Source organism: Anarrhichthys ocellatus, unplaced genomic scaffold, assembly GCF_004355925.1.
Source record: "Anarrhichthys ocellatus isolate YVR2014 unplaced genomic scaffold, GSC_Weel_1.0 scaffold11, whole genome shotgun sequence".
NCBI lineage: Eukaryota > Metazoa > Chordata > Actinopteri > Perciformes > Anarhichadidae > Anarrhichthys > Anarrhichthys ocellatus.
In genome coordinates this window covers 11806117-11825570 of record NW_022280041.1, presented here as the reverse complement: position 1 = coordinate 11825570, position 19454 = coordinate 11806117, and the positions used below count along the sequence as shown (strand labels likewise).

General features: G+C 43.0%; 1 protein-coding gene across 1 annotated transcript in view; it reads left to right on the top strand.

The window, feature by feature from the left end:
- Nucleotides 1–19454, top strand: part of LOC116385361 (mitogen-activated protein kinase kinase kinase 11) — a 32497-nt gene that overhangs the window by 5506 nt on the left and 7537 nt on the right. Inside the window, exons 2-6 of the mRNA XM_031850753.1 lie at nucleotides 11464–11644; nucleotides 14140–14288; nucleotides 15377–15552; nucleotides 16682–16934; nucleotides 19008–19124. Coding sequence (XP_031706613.1) covers nucleotides 11464–11644; nucleotides 14140–14288; nucleotides 15377–15552; nucleotides 16682–16934; nucleotides 19008–19124 — 876 coding nt within the window. The remainder of the gene's footprint in view (nucleotides 1–11463; nucleotides 11645–14139; nucleotides 14289–15376; nucleotides 15553–16681; nucleotides 16935–19007; nucleotides 19125–19454) is intronic.

Genomic DNA, 19454 nt, shown 5'->3' with positions numbered 1-19454 from the left:
GTGTGTGTGTGTGTGTGTGTGTGTGTGTGTGTGTGTGTGTGTGTGTGGCGGCTGACTGTGTGATGTGTGCGGTGAACTGCTCCTGTTACCACTGCGCGCACACACACACACACACACACACATTGCCCTGTTCAGCAGCAGAAATCATGGGGGCAATTTAGACATTTTAGTGAAGGGAATGGGGGGGATTTTAAACTCGATAAAGTCTGAACATGCACCTGTGTTTTGTTAAGGTAGCTGTATTACCACTTAGCATGTGTAGTTTAGTTTATAACGGAGCCAATGACAAAGTTCAGCTCACAATTAGAGAAAGAGAACACGATAAAAATCCTATCTACAGATGGAAATTTAGCGGTGAAGTGAATACAGCTACACTTTTGCTCTTCAGTTTTACAGTCAAATCTTCTTCACTTCAGCAGTGTATGTGTGAGAAGTGATGCTGTCTTATGTAAGAACAAGATACTAAATACAGCACATACAATACATATGCAGTCCGCGTGTCAGACACCTGGCCTTCATCTCAGTCAGCACCTATGGATCATGTAACTACCATCATCACCCATGAATGGATGTCAATACGTCCCTTGTTTGGGAAGAAAACATCTGTCTTTAGTCTAGCACCACCATATCAGCCTTCATGTCATGCACCTGTATATTAACATTGATATCAATATGTTCGTGACACATGAGAAGATTAAAGTTATGATCTAGTGGGCATTGTTCTTATGGAGTGTTCGCACCAAATGCCAGGTGAATTTTCCACGTGACGAGAATGAGACTGCACGAAAATGTGTATAAATGTATGGAGCAGCTACAATGTTAGCATAGCCTAGCCCTAATTAATCCAAACTCCATTCAGAAAACATGCATTTTAAATGCTGTTTGGTCTTGCAGACAGACCTGACAAAGCATAAATTTAGACTTTTTACAAATCAGCGTCGTGAGGAAGTTATTTCGGCATCCCTTTGATCCCTTTATCGTAATTAAAGAGCAGCAAAACCTGTTTATTTTGGGTTCATACTAGCTTTATTCAGCCCACGTGTGACTTGCTGGGTCCGGTGAAAACAGCTCGGTGAAACACCGCCGGATGATGTTATGAACTCAGACAAAAACAGCGTTTGTTTTTGCGATGACAAATCAGCAATTGCGGTTATTCCGGCCATGGTTGATGATGGAAAAAAAAAAAAGCATCTTCGCTGGCATCGAAGATGCTCTGAATCGTCTCTTGCTATCTACATGGAGCTCATCTCTGACACGTCTTGTGCGAGTGACGCGAGGAAACACAAATGTCCCGTGGTCAACCTCGGGCGAGTGAGGCGTAAAATTTGCTCTGCGTTTGAAGTGACCGCAGCATTGTTCCCACTATCGGAGGGGCCATGATGGCTTTTGGCTCCTAAAGGAATTACCCATAAAGTGTGTCCTTTAAAACTTTACTCGACTAGCTCAACACTTTTGATCCTCGCCACCGCAAAGAGCAAATTTGTGCAAAGGTTAGGTCTTTTTTATTCAGCTGGAGAAGTAACCTCAAATGTCAAGTGTAGCAGAAAGAATGCATCGTCATTAAGTAACCCATCCATAAACATGGCTGCATCTTCAGCGGTAGTTTGCTGATTGGCGTGTCCGAGGGGGGGCCCGGGGTCACCAGAGGCCAAGCTCAGCTGCTGGCTCAGTGAGTGTCAGTGGGTGATAAGGCGGGGGGAGACAGCGGCCAGGCTCCGTTGTTCCTCTACTGTCTTTATTCAAAAGTAGATTCACGAGCTGCTGAAAACTCAGAGGTGATTAGCTTAGCTTAGCATAAAGACTGGAAGCGAGGGGAAACAACCAGTCTGAAGAACAAAAAAAAAAACAGGCCTAAAGCTCACTCACTACTCAACATGTTATTTAGTTTGATAAATGTAGATTTAGAAACAATGTCCTCATGTATGTGCGTTAAGTACAGAGCATGAGCTTGACATCGATCTTCTCAGCTCATTCTCAGAAAGAAAGCAAATAAGTGTATTTCCCTAAAAAATGCTGAACTATCTCTTTAATGCCCATCATCACAGTGAACATTACCAACTAGGAAGTAATAAATAAGTGATCAGTGTGTGTTGTTATTAATTACTTTGCTTGCTATCATTGATTTACTTCTGGACACTTCTACTGCTTTCAAAGCCGACACTTCAGGTGACATCGTTCAGTACAAATACACCTCAACGGGCACTAGCTTCTTTCAGGACTTCTACTTCAACTCACCCTTCTGGCTCACTTTATCACTCGCACTGCAAGTGACATTACAACTCCTTTCAGGACTTTGACAAGTGATACTTGCTCTTCACTCGGTGCTTACACTTTCATATTGTGACTGCCATTACACCTTCTTTCACTAATGGTAGTTCGACAGCCACTTCAACTTCTTTCAGTTATTAGACTTTTTCAAATGTTTTAAGTACTCATTTTCTTTAGAAACGTTTGCCTTTTCTACTTTAGGCAGTTTTAACGGCAATATTGTTGCTTCTCGTGATTTCTCTTTCTTCCAGGTCAGAAAATCCATATTTCAAGTAAAACTGTGGTATTAATATTAGAAATGATATAACACTATCCAAGCATACTGGAGTGCAGTCCAATCAAACTATTGCACTATATTGGTTTATGTTTCTAGACAGCAGCCAGTGTAACAATACATATTTAATCAAAATCAAAGTTATCCGATTCTGGAGTTACTACACAACAGTACAGTTCTTTATGCGGACCTGCTCTTAGTTTTAATAAGAAAGGGAGCGGAGTCTAATACTGTATACAGTATCTGCACCATGTAGCCTGTCTTCACATTCTGTGTACACTATGTACTGTAGGTGCAAAATGAGATGAGCCCACACAATGACTGCACAGCACGCTTAGTCATGAAATCTGCAGTGTGTGTGTGTGGGGGGGTTGGAGCAGGATGAGTGAGGGGGCAGAACAACTGCAGGGGAGGAGGAGGAGAAAGAAAAAAGAAGAGCAGACAGAGGAAGGTCAGAGCGCACAGGAAGTGGAGAGCTTTCCAGAACTCAGTGTGTTGTTGTTGTCTTTTCTCCGGTCTGAAGCCTCGTTCTCTTTCTCGCTGCAGAGATCACAAGACCCCGTTCCCGTGCAAATGAGCAGCAACCTGCACGTCTGTTTGTGGAAGAGAAAATGGCTCACATTTGTTTTGAGGTCAGGAAGGAAACCAAGATAAAAGGATGTTACAATCAGTTGTTGACTTTGTTATAGCTGGCAGGTTGTAATGGTTTTGTGGTCATTTTAATTCTGACCCTTTTGGGATGGGGTGCTTGAGTTAGGGACACGAGGAAGTATACATTTGTGAATTTTCGCTTCTTTTTTTCCCCTCCTCTTTCACTTATCGTTCTCATGTTTATATTCTAGTTTTGTTTTGCTTTATTGACAGCTTTCTAATAAAATACTTATTTTTTCTGACTACATGCACACATCACCTCAGTTTTAACTTAAACCTTTGTGTTTGAAATCATGTCTTGGAAGCAGCTCCGCTTCCTCAGACATTTGAAGTCTTTTAGAAGGAGAAACACATTAATATTAATGTAAGGTCGCTACAATCACAGACTGAATGTCGAGTGATATTATTGCCTCTTTCTACCGCAGGAACACTTCTATGAACCCAGGAATGTTTTTAACAATGTATCTGCAGCGTGAGCAACGTGAACAGGGTCTGAATTGAGTTCCTGAGCCGTAGTTCCTGGCTCTTTGTACCTGCTCATGTTTGAGTTGCCATATTTACGTCGTCAGAACATCAGCGCTCCCTCCCAACCCGACCTTCAAGCCAGTACCGGCCCCTCTGTCTGAGTTTGGAAGGAAATATCGCTAATGAAGGTCAAACTTCAACACACGAGCGCAGGATTGTTAATAAGTGACCGTTTTCAGGGCCTCACAGCCTTTTTACCTGGCAACAGATACAGATACTGCACAAGTATTCATGTACAAACCCCCAGTACAATGTTGGGATGGTTTTTAAGAAGCGGCCCAACAGGTAAAGCACCACGTTTGTTATTGAATAAAAGTGAGGGAATTTCAGATGACGTTGGCAACACGGAAAGACAAATACCTGACAAACCTGATCAACAGCATGTATTCTTACATTACACGAGTCATTAAGTGTGTCAACGCACTCCACTATGCAGCAAGATAAAATGTAAAAACCAACATTTGTGTGTCAGGTTGTAATGACGTCACTGTAGTTAACAGAGCAGTCATTCCCAAAGAATATCTTCCATAGAGTTTATGTAGGTATGTATTTATATGCATACATATATATGTATATGTATTTATATGCATGTATGTATATGTGCATATGTGTATATATATAGATTTATCAAATGTATATCTCTTTAAAGTGGCTGGTTTCCCTGTTCAAGATAATATAAGGGATGTGGTAATGGCAGTAAAAATGGTTGGGAACATTCATTTGTACAAATTCTCTTTCCTCCTGATTTTATAGATAAGGCCTCTTGTGAATTTGTTCGCGATGGTTTGTAATTGTTGAAAAGTGGGTCCCCAAAAAGAATAGTTTGGGAAACACCGGGGTGAATACATCCATCCCATGAGAATGAAATGCCTCCTCAGACTGATTGCAGCCTCCTCTAGTTCTAAGTCAGTTGTGGCCTGGTTTGTAAACTCACAGACGCCGTCTAGCTTCTACACCCAGTGAACTTAGTGCGTGCCTCCGAGCTGAGACGAAACTCCAGTGCTGGTTTCATCCTCTGCACTGTGATTATGCCCTATCACTCTCTCTCACTCTCTCACTCACTGGCTGCCTGGGCACAAGCTGCCAGACTGTCTGTCAGCCTATGGCCTCGTCCCTCAGGGGACAAAGCTCCCGTTCTTCCTGGGGAAAGCCCCCGCCCTGGTGGAATTCTCCCTTTCGCCTACGGGTGCAGCGCAGGGAGGGAGGGAGGGGGGGGGAGGAAGGTAGAGAGAGCATAGAGGAGGCTTAGGTTGAACCGATGAGGCTATTTAAAAGCCGATACAGATATTTCAATTTCATAGAAAGTTTGACTTTTGGTCAGTGGGTCATTTTCTTTATGCAGATATTTTATAAAATAACATCTGTTCAGCCACCTCTAGCTGCCTCATACTCACACACTGATGTATCAGTCTATCTGCCGGAGATCGGAGGGGGTGAGGAATGACGGCGTACATGAGAAAAATGCGCTGAGCAATGAATTATGGAGAAAACATAATTAAATGAGGTGCAGAGTGACGGGGCAGAGAGCGGCTCTGTGGAGCAGACTTTTGCATCTGGCATGTTACGGTGACGGGGCTGAGTGGTTAGAGAAAGAGGAAAGGTTACGGCCTCTACCTGTTCTATGTGCTCAGCAACGGCCACATGTCCTCTCAAATGTCCTTGAGCAGGACGTTGACCCTGTCCAGGCTTTTGCTCTCGGTATGTCAGGTGCTGTAGATGAATCCAACGTTTACCTAAGCCTTCCTTTAGTCTCTGTTGCTATGCCAGTCAAGCTTTGCTTTTTCAAACGACACCTTTACAACTTAATGATAATAAGGGCAGATTTACCACTGGACATTCTTACTTACTTTTGAAACAATAGGGTCTCTAGCTGGTGACTCTTTATTTTGCCAGCTAAAGTGACAACTAGCCGGCAGATTTAGGTTTAGCTAGCTAGCTAATTAAGCTAACATTAGCTCCATGAGGTGGTTGAACAAACTGTATCCAGTTGACTTTTTAACATTTTCAGCTGACTCATTTTTAAAAGCGAGAATCTTGTGAAAGGGGTCTCACAAGTGCAGTTGGTGGCTACATACATGATATTGTGCTAAATTACTTTTAAGCTAAAGCTAACAGGTCCCAGGCAAAAAGTCACCAATAAAGAAACAGCATTATTCTCGTATTGGCATACATTTTGGGTGTTTTTTTATAGTGTGTTAATTTTGGAAGTTCAACCTCGGCTCCTATTTTGAATCTATAATAAACTGTGTTGCCCAAATACAGACCCGGAAGGACAAAAATGGCCCCAATCAAGACCATTTAAAACCACTTTTTGTGATCCCACGTCCGTTACAGAATTAAACTATACATTCTATTATATCAGATTTTAAATCTAGAGCCCTGTCTTGTAAAATGTACGTTTTACTACAGATCGAGTAATTTATTCATGGGGCAAATAACATGCTATTTTTATGGTTTCCTGCACAAAAAATAAAAATGCATCAAAATCAATGTTGTTGCTAATCATTGACATATCCTAAAATCCCCCTAGCATTTAGCATATTGGTAAAATAAATATATATATATATATACATATATATAAAATGTCTGTATTTATTTTTCATGAAAAACAAGAGTGGCATTATGTAAGCCAACTGGCAGTTAAAGGGTTCAATTTCTGAAAATGAATGAATAGATTAATATTATTATGATCAAGTAAATGGTTTGTCCAGGATGGACATGTTTGTACTTTATCAGTGAAAGGAAAGTTAGCATCTGTACTGTGAAGTGGAATAATCAATGTGTACAGTATCAAGAAGGATCTAAATCAAATCCGTTGCATTTTATTGGGCCGCTAAAAAGTGGGCGGGCATTCAAATGTAGCGTGATAAGGATTGGTTGAAAGTGATTGGTAATAGCTTATGTATGCACGCGTCGTATTTTGTTTTAAAGGAAGAAAAGCTGATTGGGTTTTGACATAAAAAATAAAGATTTTTCATTTCATCTCAACTTTAAAGTCAGCCCTGTAACGCACCATGCAAAAATCCCCGACACTGGGACCCTCGCTAATCTTACTGCCGGGTTGACTCAGTCCCAGCACCAAACTCAGGTCTGCTGGTAGGAGTCATGTCTGCAACTGACTCTCTCTTGTTTCAGAACAACAAACAATACCAAACAGAGTCCTGTTGCCATGGGGATCTATCATGGTGCTTTTGTGGCGACATTGTTGGTTTCGCCTCCGGAAGAAGCTCTGTCAGGGCAAAACTGATCTAGTCATGATACTCGCTGTTATTCTTTCTTCTTAAGGAGAGATGGAGGTTCTGTTCTGATTGTGAACACACCTCCTCGAAATGTGATCCCAGGTGAGAGACACCAGAGGATGCAGGTGAAACATCATGTGTACCCTTATTGTATAAGCCCAATACAATTTATATAAATCCAGAGATATTTCCCCCCCCTCCCCAGCAGTACTTGGAAGTTACCCATCCGGACTTCAGTGCACTGCTTTAAACTTTCCAGTGTAGTCTTGAAGATGTCCGCCGCAGACTTCATTTTATGTGGGTCAGTGGCTGATTTGGACACAGTGCGTTGCCACATACCGTCCAGTAAGCAGCTGACTAATGCGACAGTCGTCGTCCGTGTGATGGTTGCGGATGGAGGAGGGAGGCTGAACTGTGGATGCACTCTGCCTCAGCTCAGGAAGTGGAAGAAGAATGTGGTGTGCATTTGTGCTGAGGCTGCTAAAAGGCTTTTGTTCCTTGTGTGGATTTGCATGTTCGTTTCTATGCTTAGCTGCACACGCGTGTGTGTGTGTGTGTGTGTGTGTGTGTGTGTGTGTGCGCGCGCATAGATGAGTGTTGTGGCCCCATATGCGCGTGCACGCATGGGTGCGTGGACAGGTAGGCTATATCTGTCCTGTAAGTGCAGAGGCATTTATATGCATTGGTTAGATATATTTATTGTGTGTGTGTGTTATGAAACCGTCAGAACCCTTCAATAAATCTGTGTGTGTGTGTGTGTGTGTGTGTGTGTGTGTGTGTACATGCGCTAGTGTAAGATAGGGTCAGGGACTTTTATTTTGCCTCTCACGACTCTGAAGTTAAATGTTTATTACAGGTTGCATAGAATACTATCTACTATACTATTCCAGCACCTATGTGCTGAGTCTCAGGTTATAGTGCGGGTTGACAGATTCGGTCTCAAAACTGGCAACCTCACTGTGACATCATGCAACACGTTGTCATCTTCCAATTTTCTTTGAGTATGAGTCAAACAAACGAGACACATGTTGATTAGTGCGTTTTACAGATGATGGTAGTCGTAATTTTGAACTGTAGACCAGGCATCAACCTCCAGTTCTGAAGAGTGAAGCCAATGCTGAAGTGCCTTAAACTTGCATTCTCTCTACTGGCCATCAGGGGGCGACTCCTCTGGTCGCAAAAAGAAGTCTGATTGTATAGAAGTCTATGAGAAAATGACTCTACTTCTCTCTTGATTTGATAACATTGTAAACATGAGTTTATGGTCTCAATCTCTAGTTTCAAGTCTTCAATACAGCATGATGTTCATTTAGTAAATTATGGTCCATTTAGGGTCAAATAGACCATAAAGCAGGGTATGCTTTAGGGCGGGGCTACATTCTGACAAAATACGGTTTCTCTACATCAATCAGTCCAAATATGGTCACTTTCGTTTACTGGTTGCAAAAAGTAAAGATGGCAACGACGAAAATGCCCAACTCGAGGCCTCGAAACAGCAGTCCACAAACCAATAAGTGACCTATGTCCACCTCTTATATTACAGTCCATGCTTTAGACAGAGCCAAGCTTCCCTCTGTTCACAATCTTCATGCTAAGCTAGGCTAATTACATCCTGACATCTCATCTCACAGAAAACGTATGAGCATATTTGTTATTAAAATGTTGAACTATTCCGTTGAAAGCTGACGCTTGATGAAACACCTTTTTTTTTTTTTTTTTTTTTGCTTGAAAATGTTGAGCTTTTCCCCCAAAAAATCTGATTTCCTGAGAAATTAGAATAAGTATGTGCTTGTTATTAAAGTTTATTCACGATATGATGCCCTAAGAGCACCCACACTGTACGCCCCAGCTCAGCCGTGTGTCCTTCAGCTGCGTGTGTGTGTGTGTGTGTGCACACACATCTCACACTTTGCTTCTTGTGTGCAGCTTGGTGTTTTGCGAAAAGAAATTGGACACAGAGTGTGAGTGTACTAGTTTAAGCGTCTTGTGTGTGCATCTTTTTGCCCACGTAGAATGAGTGCTTTGTGTGAGACCGACCGGTGTGCGCTCGCCATTTTTTCTATCTCTCGGCCCAACGGGCGGCCACCGTTGGCTCTCAATCATAAGATAACCATCGTCACCTCTCCCTCTGTCTCCGTCTCCTCAGCCCACTCTACCGCAGCACCTGCACTTCCCTCCCTGTTCCCTCTCCGCGCCTGTTAGCGTCTGGTGTCATGTGACCCCTCTTAACCTCAGTTTCCTAAAATAGCGAGCGGCTTACTGTGCACAATCAACAGCAAGCCGGAACAACAAAATCCAAGTTTTCTTTTCTTTCTCTTTTTTTTCAATTCTTTTTTTTTTGTAAGGTAGGGCCTGGCCACTGGAGGCTAATTGGCCGATACGGGCGTCACTTCCTGGAAGTGGGGTCACAACGCAGCGAGCGAGCGGCCGGGTGGAAATAGGGGTGACTGACTGGGGCTTGCTTTTACCAGAGGCTGACCGGCAGGCGGACAAAAGAAGCGGAGTAAGAGATCAGGGCCTGTTGCAGTAATTAAGAAACAATAACTCAGCCTTAGAATGGACAAAAATTGATTTTCTGCAACAACAAAAAAAAAAAGGTTAAACGAGCGGGCACTTTCTTTCTCTCTGTGGAGGTTGATTTTGTTTTGGCCATTGGTTACTTTGGCTTCTCTTGTTGTTTGTGTCTCGAGGCAGAAGTCAATGGGAAAGTTTGTGATGGACATACCCTGATGTTGTTTTTTCTCCCCGATTAAAGAAAAAAGCTGTCTGGCTGTCAGGAATGTGAAGTCTGTCTTTGCACTTGTCTTCATCTTTTGCGACAGAATGGACAAAAATCACATAAGCTGCTGCTGTGGAAGGTGTGTGTGTGTGTGTGTGTGTGTGTGTGTGTGTGTGTGTGTGTGTGGTTCCAGCAGAACTGGGTGCCGCAATTGCTCACACACACACACACCCATACACACACCCACACACACACACTGCAGACAACACAACCTCTTGTGATGCATTCCTTTGTGACGTCAAACCCGCCGCCTCTGGGCTACGAGGCTCTGCACAGGATGTCAGAGAGCGAGGCAGAGAGAGAGAGAGAGAGAGAGACAGACAAAGACACAGACAACAAAGACAGAGAATCGTTCATATATGTGTGGAAAAGAAAGTCTCGAGAGGATTTTTCAGCAAAATACACAGTTGAAAGAAGAAGAGCGCCGAGCCCAGAAAGTCAGAAAGTGACTGCAAATAGCAGGAGTCTTACTTCCCTATAATAAGTCAAATTCTTTGCTGCTTCTCCTCCCTACGTTTGATGGGCGGCCTTGCCCTGTGCGATGCCCAGCCTGCCAACAAAAGGGGAAGAGAGGCCGGGCGGCCGATCACAGCGAGGCATGTGATACAGAGTCACACCGCAGCGACCGACGTCCTCGCCGTCGCATTCTATTTTCATGGAAACAAAGCCTTCCAGCGCCGCGTGGTCGCACAGCACTGGCTGGTTACCAAAATGTGTTTACTTATAGGGTTATTACATTTTACAGTGTATACTTTTCTCATTTTGGATTTCGGCGTTTGTGGCTATGTTTAGAGGCCTGTTCTTGAGCATCAGTCATCCGTATCTGATTGATCCATTATGTTGCTGCTGTCAGGGTTGTCCGTCCCTGTCAATACGGGTTCATCAATCAGATTCTAGACTTTTTAAAATAATCAAATGGCTGTTGCTTTTGTCATATTTAAGCAATAAAATAAAATATACCCATTCTCAGTAGATGTTGTGGTCCCAGTAAGCACGGCCAGGTCAAAAGATGTCTTCGCTAAATTTGGATACGGGTGAATTGTCTCTCTGTGTCTGCATGAAATAGCAGACCATAATCATGCATCTTTTCACACAGTAAGATGATCAACTCTGACAACATTGTTATTGGTCCATTTAACTACAAGCAGTTATGTGCTTTGTTCACTTCTCTGAACGTGGACTTACTTACAGTGATTGGGTCTAATTTGTTCTTCTATCTTCTAAAACTGTGATTAAATGACATATTTGAATAGTGATTTTTAATAATGTCTTCATGTTTTCCACAAAAGGTTGGTTCATTTATATATTTCATACAATTTATATATAATAATTTTCACATTATTATTTGATATTGAAAATATTCCTGTAGCTGCTTCACAATAAAAGCCTTCTCGTGGTTCTAGTGTTTGGAAGCTTTTAATCTGAAGCAGCAGTAGGAAGTGTTCGGCTTACGTAACACAGCAATCACACAGGAGCTACTGGACTCTGAGCGTTCATTTTCAAAATGGCGCTCCCTCTTTTTTTGCCCATTTGACCACATGTTGTGAAATGTCGTAGCATAGGATACTCAGTGTGGATTGTAGTGGCATGAAGACAACAGGAAGTGACAAAATGTGCGTACTGAAGAAAGACTCAATAAAAGTTCTTGCGGGGATGCATTCAGTTGTATTTTAATCACTCCCCATATTTAACTCTTTAAAACCTTTCTCCTGACTTCCTTCCTCCAGTCCTTCTGGCTCAGCCCATAGAGAATGAATGTATGGAGGGTCTGACGTTGAAGATCACAGACTTCGGCCTGGCGAGGGAGTGGCACAAGACCACCAAGATGAGCACCGCCGGCACCTACGCCTGGATGGCCCCCGAGGTCATCAAGTCCTCCACCTTCTCCAAGGGCAGCGACGTCTGGAGGTGAGCGCTCGTGTGTGAAGCTCGGTTCAGAATTGTTTTTTATTACACGTGAAGGTGTGCTTAAATGGAATTTATGTTACCATTTTAGTTAAAGGAATAGTTTGACATCTTGGGAAACACTTATTCGCTGTTTTGCTGAGAGTTGCATGAGAAGTGACCATATTTGGATGGCGGAGCAGTGACGTAGAGACGGCGTATATGGCTCTGGTAGCGGCAGCGACCTGTCAATCATAAGATAGCCCGCCCTAAAGCATACTCTGCTTTGTGTTTATTTGACTCTAAATGGACCATCATTTATTGAAGAAGACTTCAAAACTAGCGACTGAGAGCATAAACTCATGTTTACAATGTTTATTACTGAGGTAATAAATCAAGAGAGAAGTAGAGTCATTTTCTCATAGACTTCTATACAACCAGAGGAGTCGCCCCCTTCTGATGGTGGGAGACAGAGTGATGGCGAGAATGATGGATTGCAGCGAGACCGAACCGCGGCCACGTGACGGCGTCTCTTCAAAGGGCTGCTCTGTGCTTTGTTGTGGGACATCTGTACTGCACACTGTCCCATTGTCTCAAGCACAGACGGAGAAGGAGGCCACACACCAGACCCAACCGCAGCCCTTTATCTGGGAATAGCTCTGTGTGTGTGTGTGTGTGTGTGTGTGTGTGTGTGTGTGTGTGTGTGAGAGAGATATACACGTATCTGTGTGTGTTTGGTCACATCTACACAGAAAGAGAAGAGTCCCTTGATTATGGTTTGTGGTTTTATAATGATGACTCAAACAACTGTGTGATGTGTTGAGGGGGGGATTCATGATGGCGTCTAAGGGCCGTATATGAATTTACATGTGGGATGAAGCGAGCGGGGCTGTTTTTGCTCCCCAGTAGGGAACAAGATAAACAATTTACTAAAGTGGTAATACACATTCACGGCTTCGCTGCATCGTGGTTATAGCAGTTACTCTCATATGCTATGCTTTAATTTATAATCCAGTGGATTTGGACCATTTAATCCATTCTTAAATGGGTATTCGCAGCCCCACACAGAGCCTATGTGGGACCAATTGAACAGGCTGTTCCAGAGAACCTTTTTGAAAGCATTCTTGAGAACATCAGAAAAGGGTTCTGCTATGGTACAAGCTACTTAAGGAATTTTCTGGTGCATTAAGGAACCCTTTTTAGTAAGAGTGTGTATTTATATTAACTACCTTAATGGGCTCAGTGTCATCATACTACCGCTCACACACGCATCATCTCAGTCTCCATCTCCCCGTCTATCAACAACAAACCCACGCGAGCTCATTTTCACAGCAAATCGCAGCATAAATCTGGAAAAAAGCACAAAAAAAACAAGAATGAAGCAGGCGGCCCCGCTCTGAAAATGAAAGGTAATCTTTGTTCTATTATTCTTTTCTCATCCGTACCCGAAGACAGCGACCGCCTCGGGGAGCGGCGAGCATCGCTTCAGCACAGTCACAGCGTGTGGAAGTTGTAATTAAAGAACTAAAATAAAAAGAGGCTGCGGCCTGCGCTCTCCACTTAGCGAGCCTCCACAGTGTGTTCACTCAGGTCCAGGCAAGGGCTAATTGACGGTGTTTGGATCCAAGTCCTGCGTGTGTGTGTGTGTGTGTGTTTGTACAACTTTTGCATGCGTGAGTTCACATTGCTTTGCAAGCACATGTTTTACCAAGTAAATTTTCCATTGCACAAATGTGTCTTGGTTCTGTTCCGTCAGCTCCATGATAACGATGTGTAATGTGAAGGTATGTAGGGAGGAGAAGAAATGACCATGAAATATTTAAACACCGGTGATGACCCGAGGTGGTATCTTCTATGTCACAACTACATGAGCCAATATCCTTGTAAAAGTACCAGCATATAGAGTATTTGAATCCTCATATTTTGGAATATATTGGTATCTGTTCTGCAAATCTGTTTGTAGGCATGAAACAAAAATATTGCATCAGATTTGGCACATTTCATGTATCGCAAATAAATAGATAAAAAACTAATATTGTGACAGGATTGATCCAGTTTTAATTTAGATAACATTTCTTTCCACAATTAACACTTGAAATGATGATAGCACAGGTAGTGCAACATGTAAGCCATACTGTTTCATCTTGACCTCTATACTTAGGGTTTCATCTAATTTATTTCTTTTTCCAAAATGTACCAAAACACTGACAATGAGGAAGAACTTGGGTAGATAATAATGAGAATAAATATAAAACTAAATTTGAATCATACCCTCTATATAACAATGGTCTAGAAATTAATACAGTTGTGAAATGAATATTCTTGCCTTGTATATTGATACTGCAGTGATCTGATTTAATAATTAACACTATACAAAAAATGCTGATAGTGCTATTCTGTTTGTGCTGCAAAAACACAGTATGAAGCGTGTTTTCCAGGATACTCTTGTGTCTAATTTTGGTCTGAGTTTGCTGTCTCATGCCCGATTGCCTGTGTGTCCCTTCCCCCCCCCCCTCCAGCTATGGTGTTCTGTTGTGGGAGCTGCTAACAGGAGAGGTCCCCTACAAAGGGATTGACGGACTCGCTGTCGCCTACGGAGTCGCCGTCAACAAGCTCACCCTGCCCATCCCCTCCACGTGCCCCGAACCCTTCGCCCTGCTGATGTCAGGTGGGACACATGTTTGTAACTGTAATCAGAATGCACCCAGTGCACTGTTTAGGCAAATGGCTTTCAGTTCAGCGGTGTGAGAGTACTCTTGCGTGAGATCAAATTGCCGTTCCCCGGCACGCTCTCCTCCCATTTCCCCAAAGCAGGGTCAAAATTCAGAAAACACAGTGCTGTGTGTTGCTAATAACGTGGCCGCGGAGAGGAAGTGTTTTGTGCTGTAACCTCCTTGTGCAATATGTTTGTGTTCTTCCTTTGTTCAGTTTCAAGTTAAAAAGAAATGTCACCTGGGTACCACCCGCCTTTAACAAAAAGTGGGACAGATAACAGTCTTTCCTCTTCGCCCCTTGTCTTGATGTCTGCTTGTCTTCTATGGTTGTGTTTGAAAAAAAAAAAAGAGATCAGTGCACAAAACCACCGATAGCCACCTCAGAGGATTAATTAATTATCGGATTGGTTTTTGATCTGCTTGTAATGCAGCAAATTATGCAAAACCCCCCGCAGCAAGTTAATTAAGCATAACACTTTGAATAAGTGATCAGCTTGACTCTAGATTATGCTCACACAAGGGCCTGAAGTATGTGTAAATAAAAACGGGAGGCGTTGCAGGATACTCATCGGACATGGGTTGTAACGATCGCATTGTAGAAAGCAATCTGACCTGATTTAAAGTCTTAAAATTGTAACGCCTCTCGGTAGGGTGATGAAATGTGCCTTTTTTTCCAATGCAAATCTGTATGTATGTGAGTTACTTCCTTCTTTCAGGTCCCTTGATTCAAGAAAATGCTTAAAAGAAGTGAAACTGCTGGAAAAAGTGAATTAGGTTGAATTTGATGTTAGATTTTTTTCCACTCATTTTAAGGAAGCAACTCAGTACCAGACTAAATAACCCTTTATCTTTTTCCAGAGTAAACCTGCTTAATATCCATTTTGCTCTGCTTTGGTCCACTACTTCCTTATTTCTAATATTTTTCTGTTATTTGTGCGTGCTGTAGAGAGCGTAGTAGTAGTAACCCTGTATCTGAAGTGCTGCAGTAAGTGACCCTGGTGTCTGACTGTGTCTACTGTGTGTGTGTGTGTGTGTGTGACAGAGTGCTGGGACCAGGACCCCCACCGCAGACCCGATTTCAACTCCATCCTGTCCCAGCTGATGGCCCTGGAGCAGCAGGTGAAGGAAGAGATGCCGCAGGAGTCCTTCCACTCCCTGCAGCAGGACTGGAAACTGGAGATCCAGGACATGTTCGATGAACTCCGGGCTAAAGAGAAGGTAGGAGGCAGCGATTGAGTAAAGTAACCATTTGTCGACCTCTTTTTATTCATCCATGTTGATCAAAAGATAAACCCATACAAAACTAATTTTCATCCATGTACATTTCTGCAATTTTGCCTCAAAGGAAACACATAAAACAACTTAATATCAAGCTATATAGTAATTTAAAGGGCCAGTGCATTAGCTTAGAATGAGCCCCTCGTATCTACATAGGGAGAGGGTCCTCTTCACGGAGTCCGCCATGTTGCACCGCCATGTTTCTACAGTAGCTCAGAACGGACAAACCAAACACTGTCTCTAGAGAGAGCCTTTTGCATTTTTAGGTTGCCTAAAGGCCGTAGTTCTCCGACATGCTTGTGAAACTGTGGTAACAATCGTATACTTTATAGAAGAAGTGGACGTAGTCACAGAGCACCCATTGTGTCACCCATTGGTTTGTGGCGCACCATTTTGAAACTTGGAGTTTGGTATTTTGGCTCTCGCCATCTTGTTTTTTTGCATCCAGAAGTGACTCGGTGAAGTACAATCGAACCCTAGGTGACCAAAATGTTACAATTAACCTTCATGAACTATAAAAATACTGTGAAAGGATTAAAGTTGGAAGACGAAAACATGGACTACTCCCATGCTGGACAACGCTCTGGTAGCGACCTGTCAATCACAAGGTAGCCCCGCCCTAAAGCATACCCTGCTTTATGGTCTATTTGACTCTTAACCGCTAGATGCCACCAAATCCTACACACTGTACCTTTAAAAGGTATAGCAAGCCAAGATATTGTTATAGATATCAATATCAGCTATTCTTGCTACCCTTACACAAAGAAACAAAAACAGCTCATCACAGAAAGTTTGATTTTATTTAAAAAAAAGTAGAGGCCCATACATACACTGCAACTTTTTAATTTGTGCCGACACCTTCAAACACGAATCTGTGGAACATCGAATAAAATGTCAAGTTGTCAAGTTGTGAGTCCTCTTGCCATTAATTCCCCAAAAGATTTCATTGCAACCAACCCTCAGCGGCTCATTTCACACAGCAAACCTCAGTCACACACGATTGGCATCTGCTCCAATTCAAAACACCTCCTCATCTCCTTTCATCCGCCTGTGCCTCCTCCGCCATCAGGAGCTGCGATGCCGCGAGGAGGAGCTGAAGCGAGCGGCCCTGGAGCAGAAGTCCCACGAAGAGTTCCTGCAGCAGCGCGAGCAGCAGCTGGCCCAGTGGGAGCAGGACGTGTTCGAGCGCGAGCTCAGCCTCCTCATCCTCCACCTGAACCAGAACCAGAACCTGGAGAAACCCAACGTCAAGAAGAGGAAGGGCACCTTCAAGAAGCACAAGCTGAAGTGCAAGAATGGCGAGAAGATCAGCATGCCTCAAGGTGTGTGTGTGTGTGTGTGTGTGTGTTTTGTTTGTTTGAACTGTTTTTTGAGTTGTTCTGTCACAAATCCAACTACGATCCAGATTGTGTCAGCCAACGGTCTTGACGAAATATTCCATTTCAAGGGCCATTACTGGCTCAGTCTCAAGAAGCAGCAAAAACAACAACAGGCAAAAAAAATACAAGAGAGCAGCGAGGAGGAAGCGAGGGAGAGAGTTTGTGGTGCAACTGTAATTTTGTAGCTCGGCTTTGCTGAAGGTTCCTATCAGGACAGGACTTGTGTAGGTTTAAAGGCTGATTTTTTTTTTTTAAATTCGGCTGCTTCCAATTCCAATTTTGAAAACCTCAAAATGTTGCCTTGCCCTGAGAACAATGTCAGACCATCATAAGACATTTATGTGACTAAAGGTGGATCTCAGGTTTACACTGACCAACACTCCTGTTTAATACCCATCCTCTATCATAATGTCACACAGTTCAGTGTTTCAATGTGTGTGTCAGTGTATTTTAGGCAGAGCAAGCATGCGTAAATACATTGTGTGTGTGTGTTGTGGTTAGGCCTTTCCCAGCAGCAGCAGGGCGGTGATGTGGTGGTGGTGGGGGTTGAGGGGGGGGTTGATGAGAGGGGAGCGTGAGCCAACCACGCCTTGTTACTTCCTGTCTATGGATACACTGCTGGCTGGCCTCGCTCAACTTCCTCGCTCTCTCTCTCCCTCTTTCCTTTTAGGTATCCCTCCCTCCCCCTTTCTCTCTCTGTCTTTCCCCTCTAGCTCCCTAGTCTCTGTTTTTATTCTCCTCCTAACTATATCTGTCTGACACCCTTTCGTCTCTTCCTCTCTCCACCAATATTATTATTTACTTTTTTCTTCATCACGTGTTGCTCTTGCACTTTTTCTTAATGCTGTGGTAAAAGACTAATAAGTGAGGCTTTGCAGTTGCATCAATATTAGCTTCTTTTGCCAGCTAGCCAGCATGCAAGTACTAGCTAATGCTGGTAGCTAATGCTACGAGTTAATTTAGCAAATTACACTTTACCTTTTATTACCTCAACTGACTAATTCACGTATTCCAGTTACTAAATTTCTCTCCTTGAATTTATAATTTGTGCAATCAATTTCGATGTCAAACCCCATAATTAATTATTTACCTCAAATTAATAGTGATATCTCCTTTGTTTAATTTGTTAGACCTCTGCATTTAATACAACTTTAGGTTTCTGCAAGTAAAAATGACACTGAGTCCTCTTTGATATCCTTTAAATAGAAGTCAATAAGTAATTGAAAAACGTGATTTAGTCATTCAAGGGCACCAATCATTGATTAAAAGGGAAGGAGTCCCTATTACCATATTTCTGATTACAAATTACCGATTGAGGGAAGAAAATTGATACATTGAGAGCACATTCATCAGAGGTAATTGTTCACAATTTGAAGGCATGAATTACTAATTTAATTAATAATGTATTAGGTTAGATTTCCCTCCTGATATCCACCAAGCAGTGAAGCTCATTATTAGCAGTGTTGCTTGCTCCTCTCAGTAAGTGCTGGCTTGCTACTGCTGCTACATGCTAGTAGTTACTGCTCGTGGCTAACTGCTCTTCAGAAAATGATCACTCATATTGATTTAATCATTAGTCATTTCAGAGTTTCCCTCCTGAAACCTACTGGGCCCTGTAGCTTGTTAGCAGCAGTGTTAGCTAGTAGCAAGTAGTAGCAGTAGCATGCTGTTAGTCACAGCTAAGTTAGTAGTTACTTGCTCGGTTGAAGATGGCCAGTTCTCACCCATACATACATACATAACAGGCTACTGAAATCTGCTTAATAAGCGTTACCTAAAGAAACAGCACTTGTTACCCAGCTGAGAACATGTATTAAACTGAATTTCCACCACCATAAAAGTCACCACAGGCTGTCCTAGAGAAATAGGGAAGCTTAAAAAAAGTGTTGCAACCTAACAAGTCGAGAGTGTACGAATGTAAAGTAGAGCATGAAACCCAAACTCGTGCGTGTATTCTGTGTTGGCGTGTGCCGTCTAGGTGGTCTAACATCCGCTGCATGTGTTTGTGTGTTGCAGATTTCATCCACAAGATTACGGTGCAGGCTTCCCCGGGCCTGGAGAAGAGGCGGAACTCTCCTGATTTGGGCTCGGGCTCCTCGCCCTCCTTCGGCCCACGTTTCCGTGCCATCCAACGTGAGTGCGGTGATTTTTTTCCCCCTTTTGGATAAACACACAGGTGCACATGTTTGTGTTTGCTTCCAGAGACATTCGGAAAACCGAAGAATGTGGGAGCACACAAACTCTGTTGCAACATTACTTCTCTCAGTTTCCAAATTCTCTCCTTTCATGTGCTCTCAACCACCCACTCGTCTTTTTTGTCTTCCCATGTTTCCCTGTTGGCTCCCTCTCTCTCCCCCTCCCTTCTTTACTGCTCTCTCTCTCACTCACTCTCTCTCACACACACACACCCTTTTCCCTTTTCCACTGTCACACACACACACCCTTTTCCCTTTTCCACTGTCC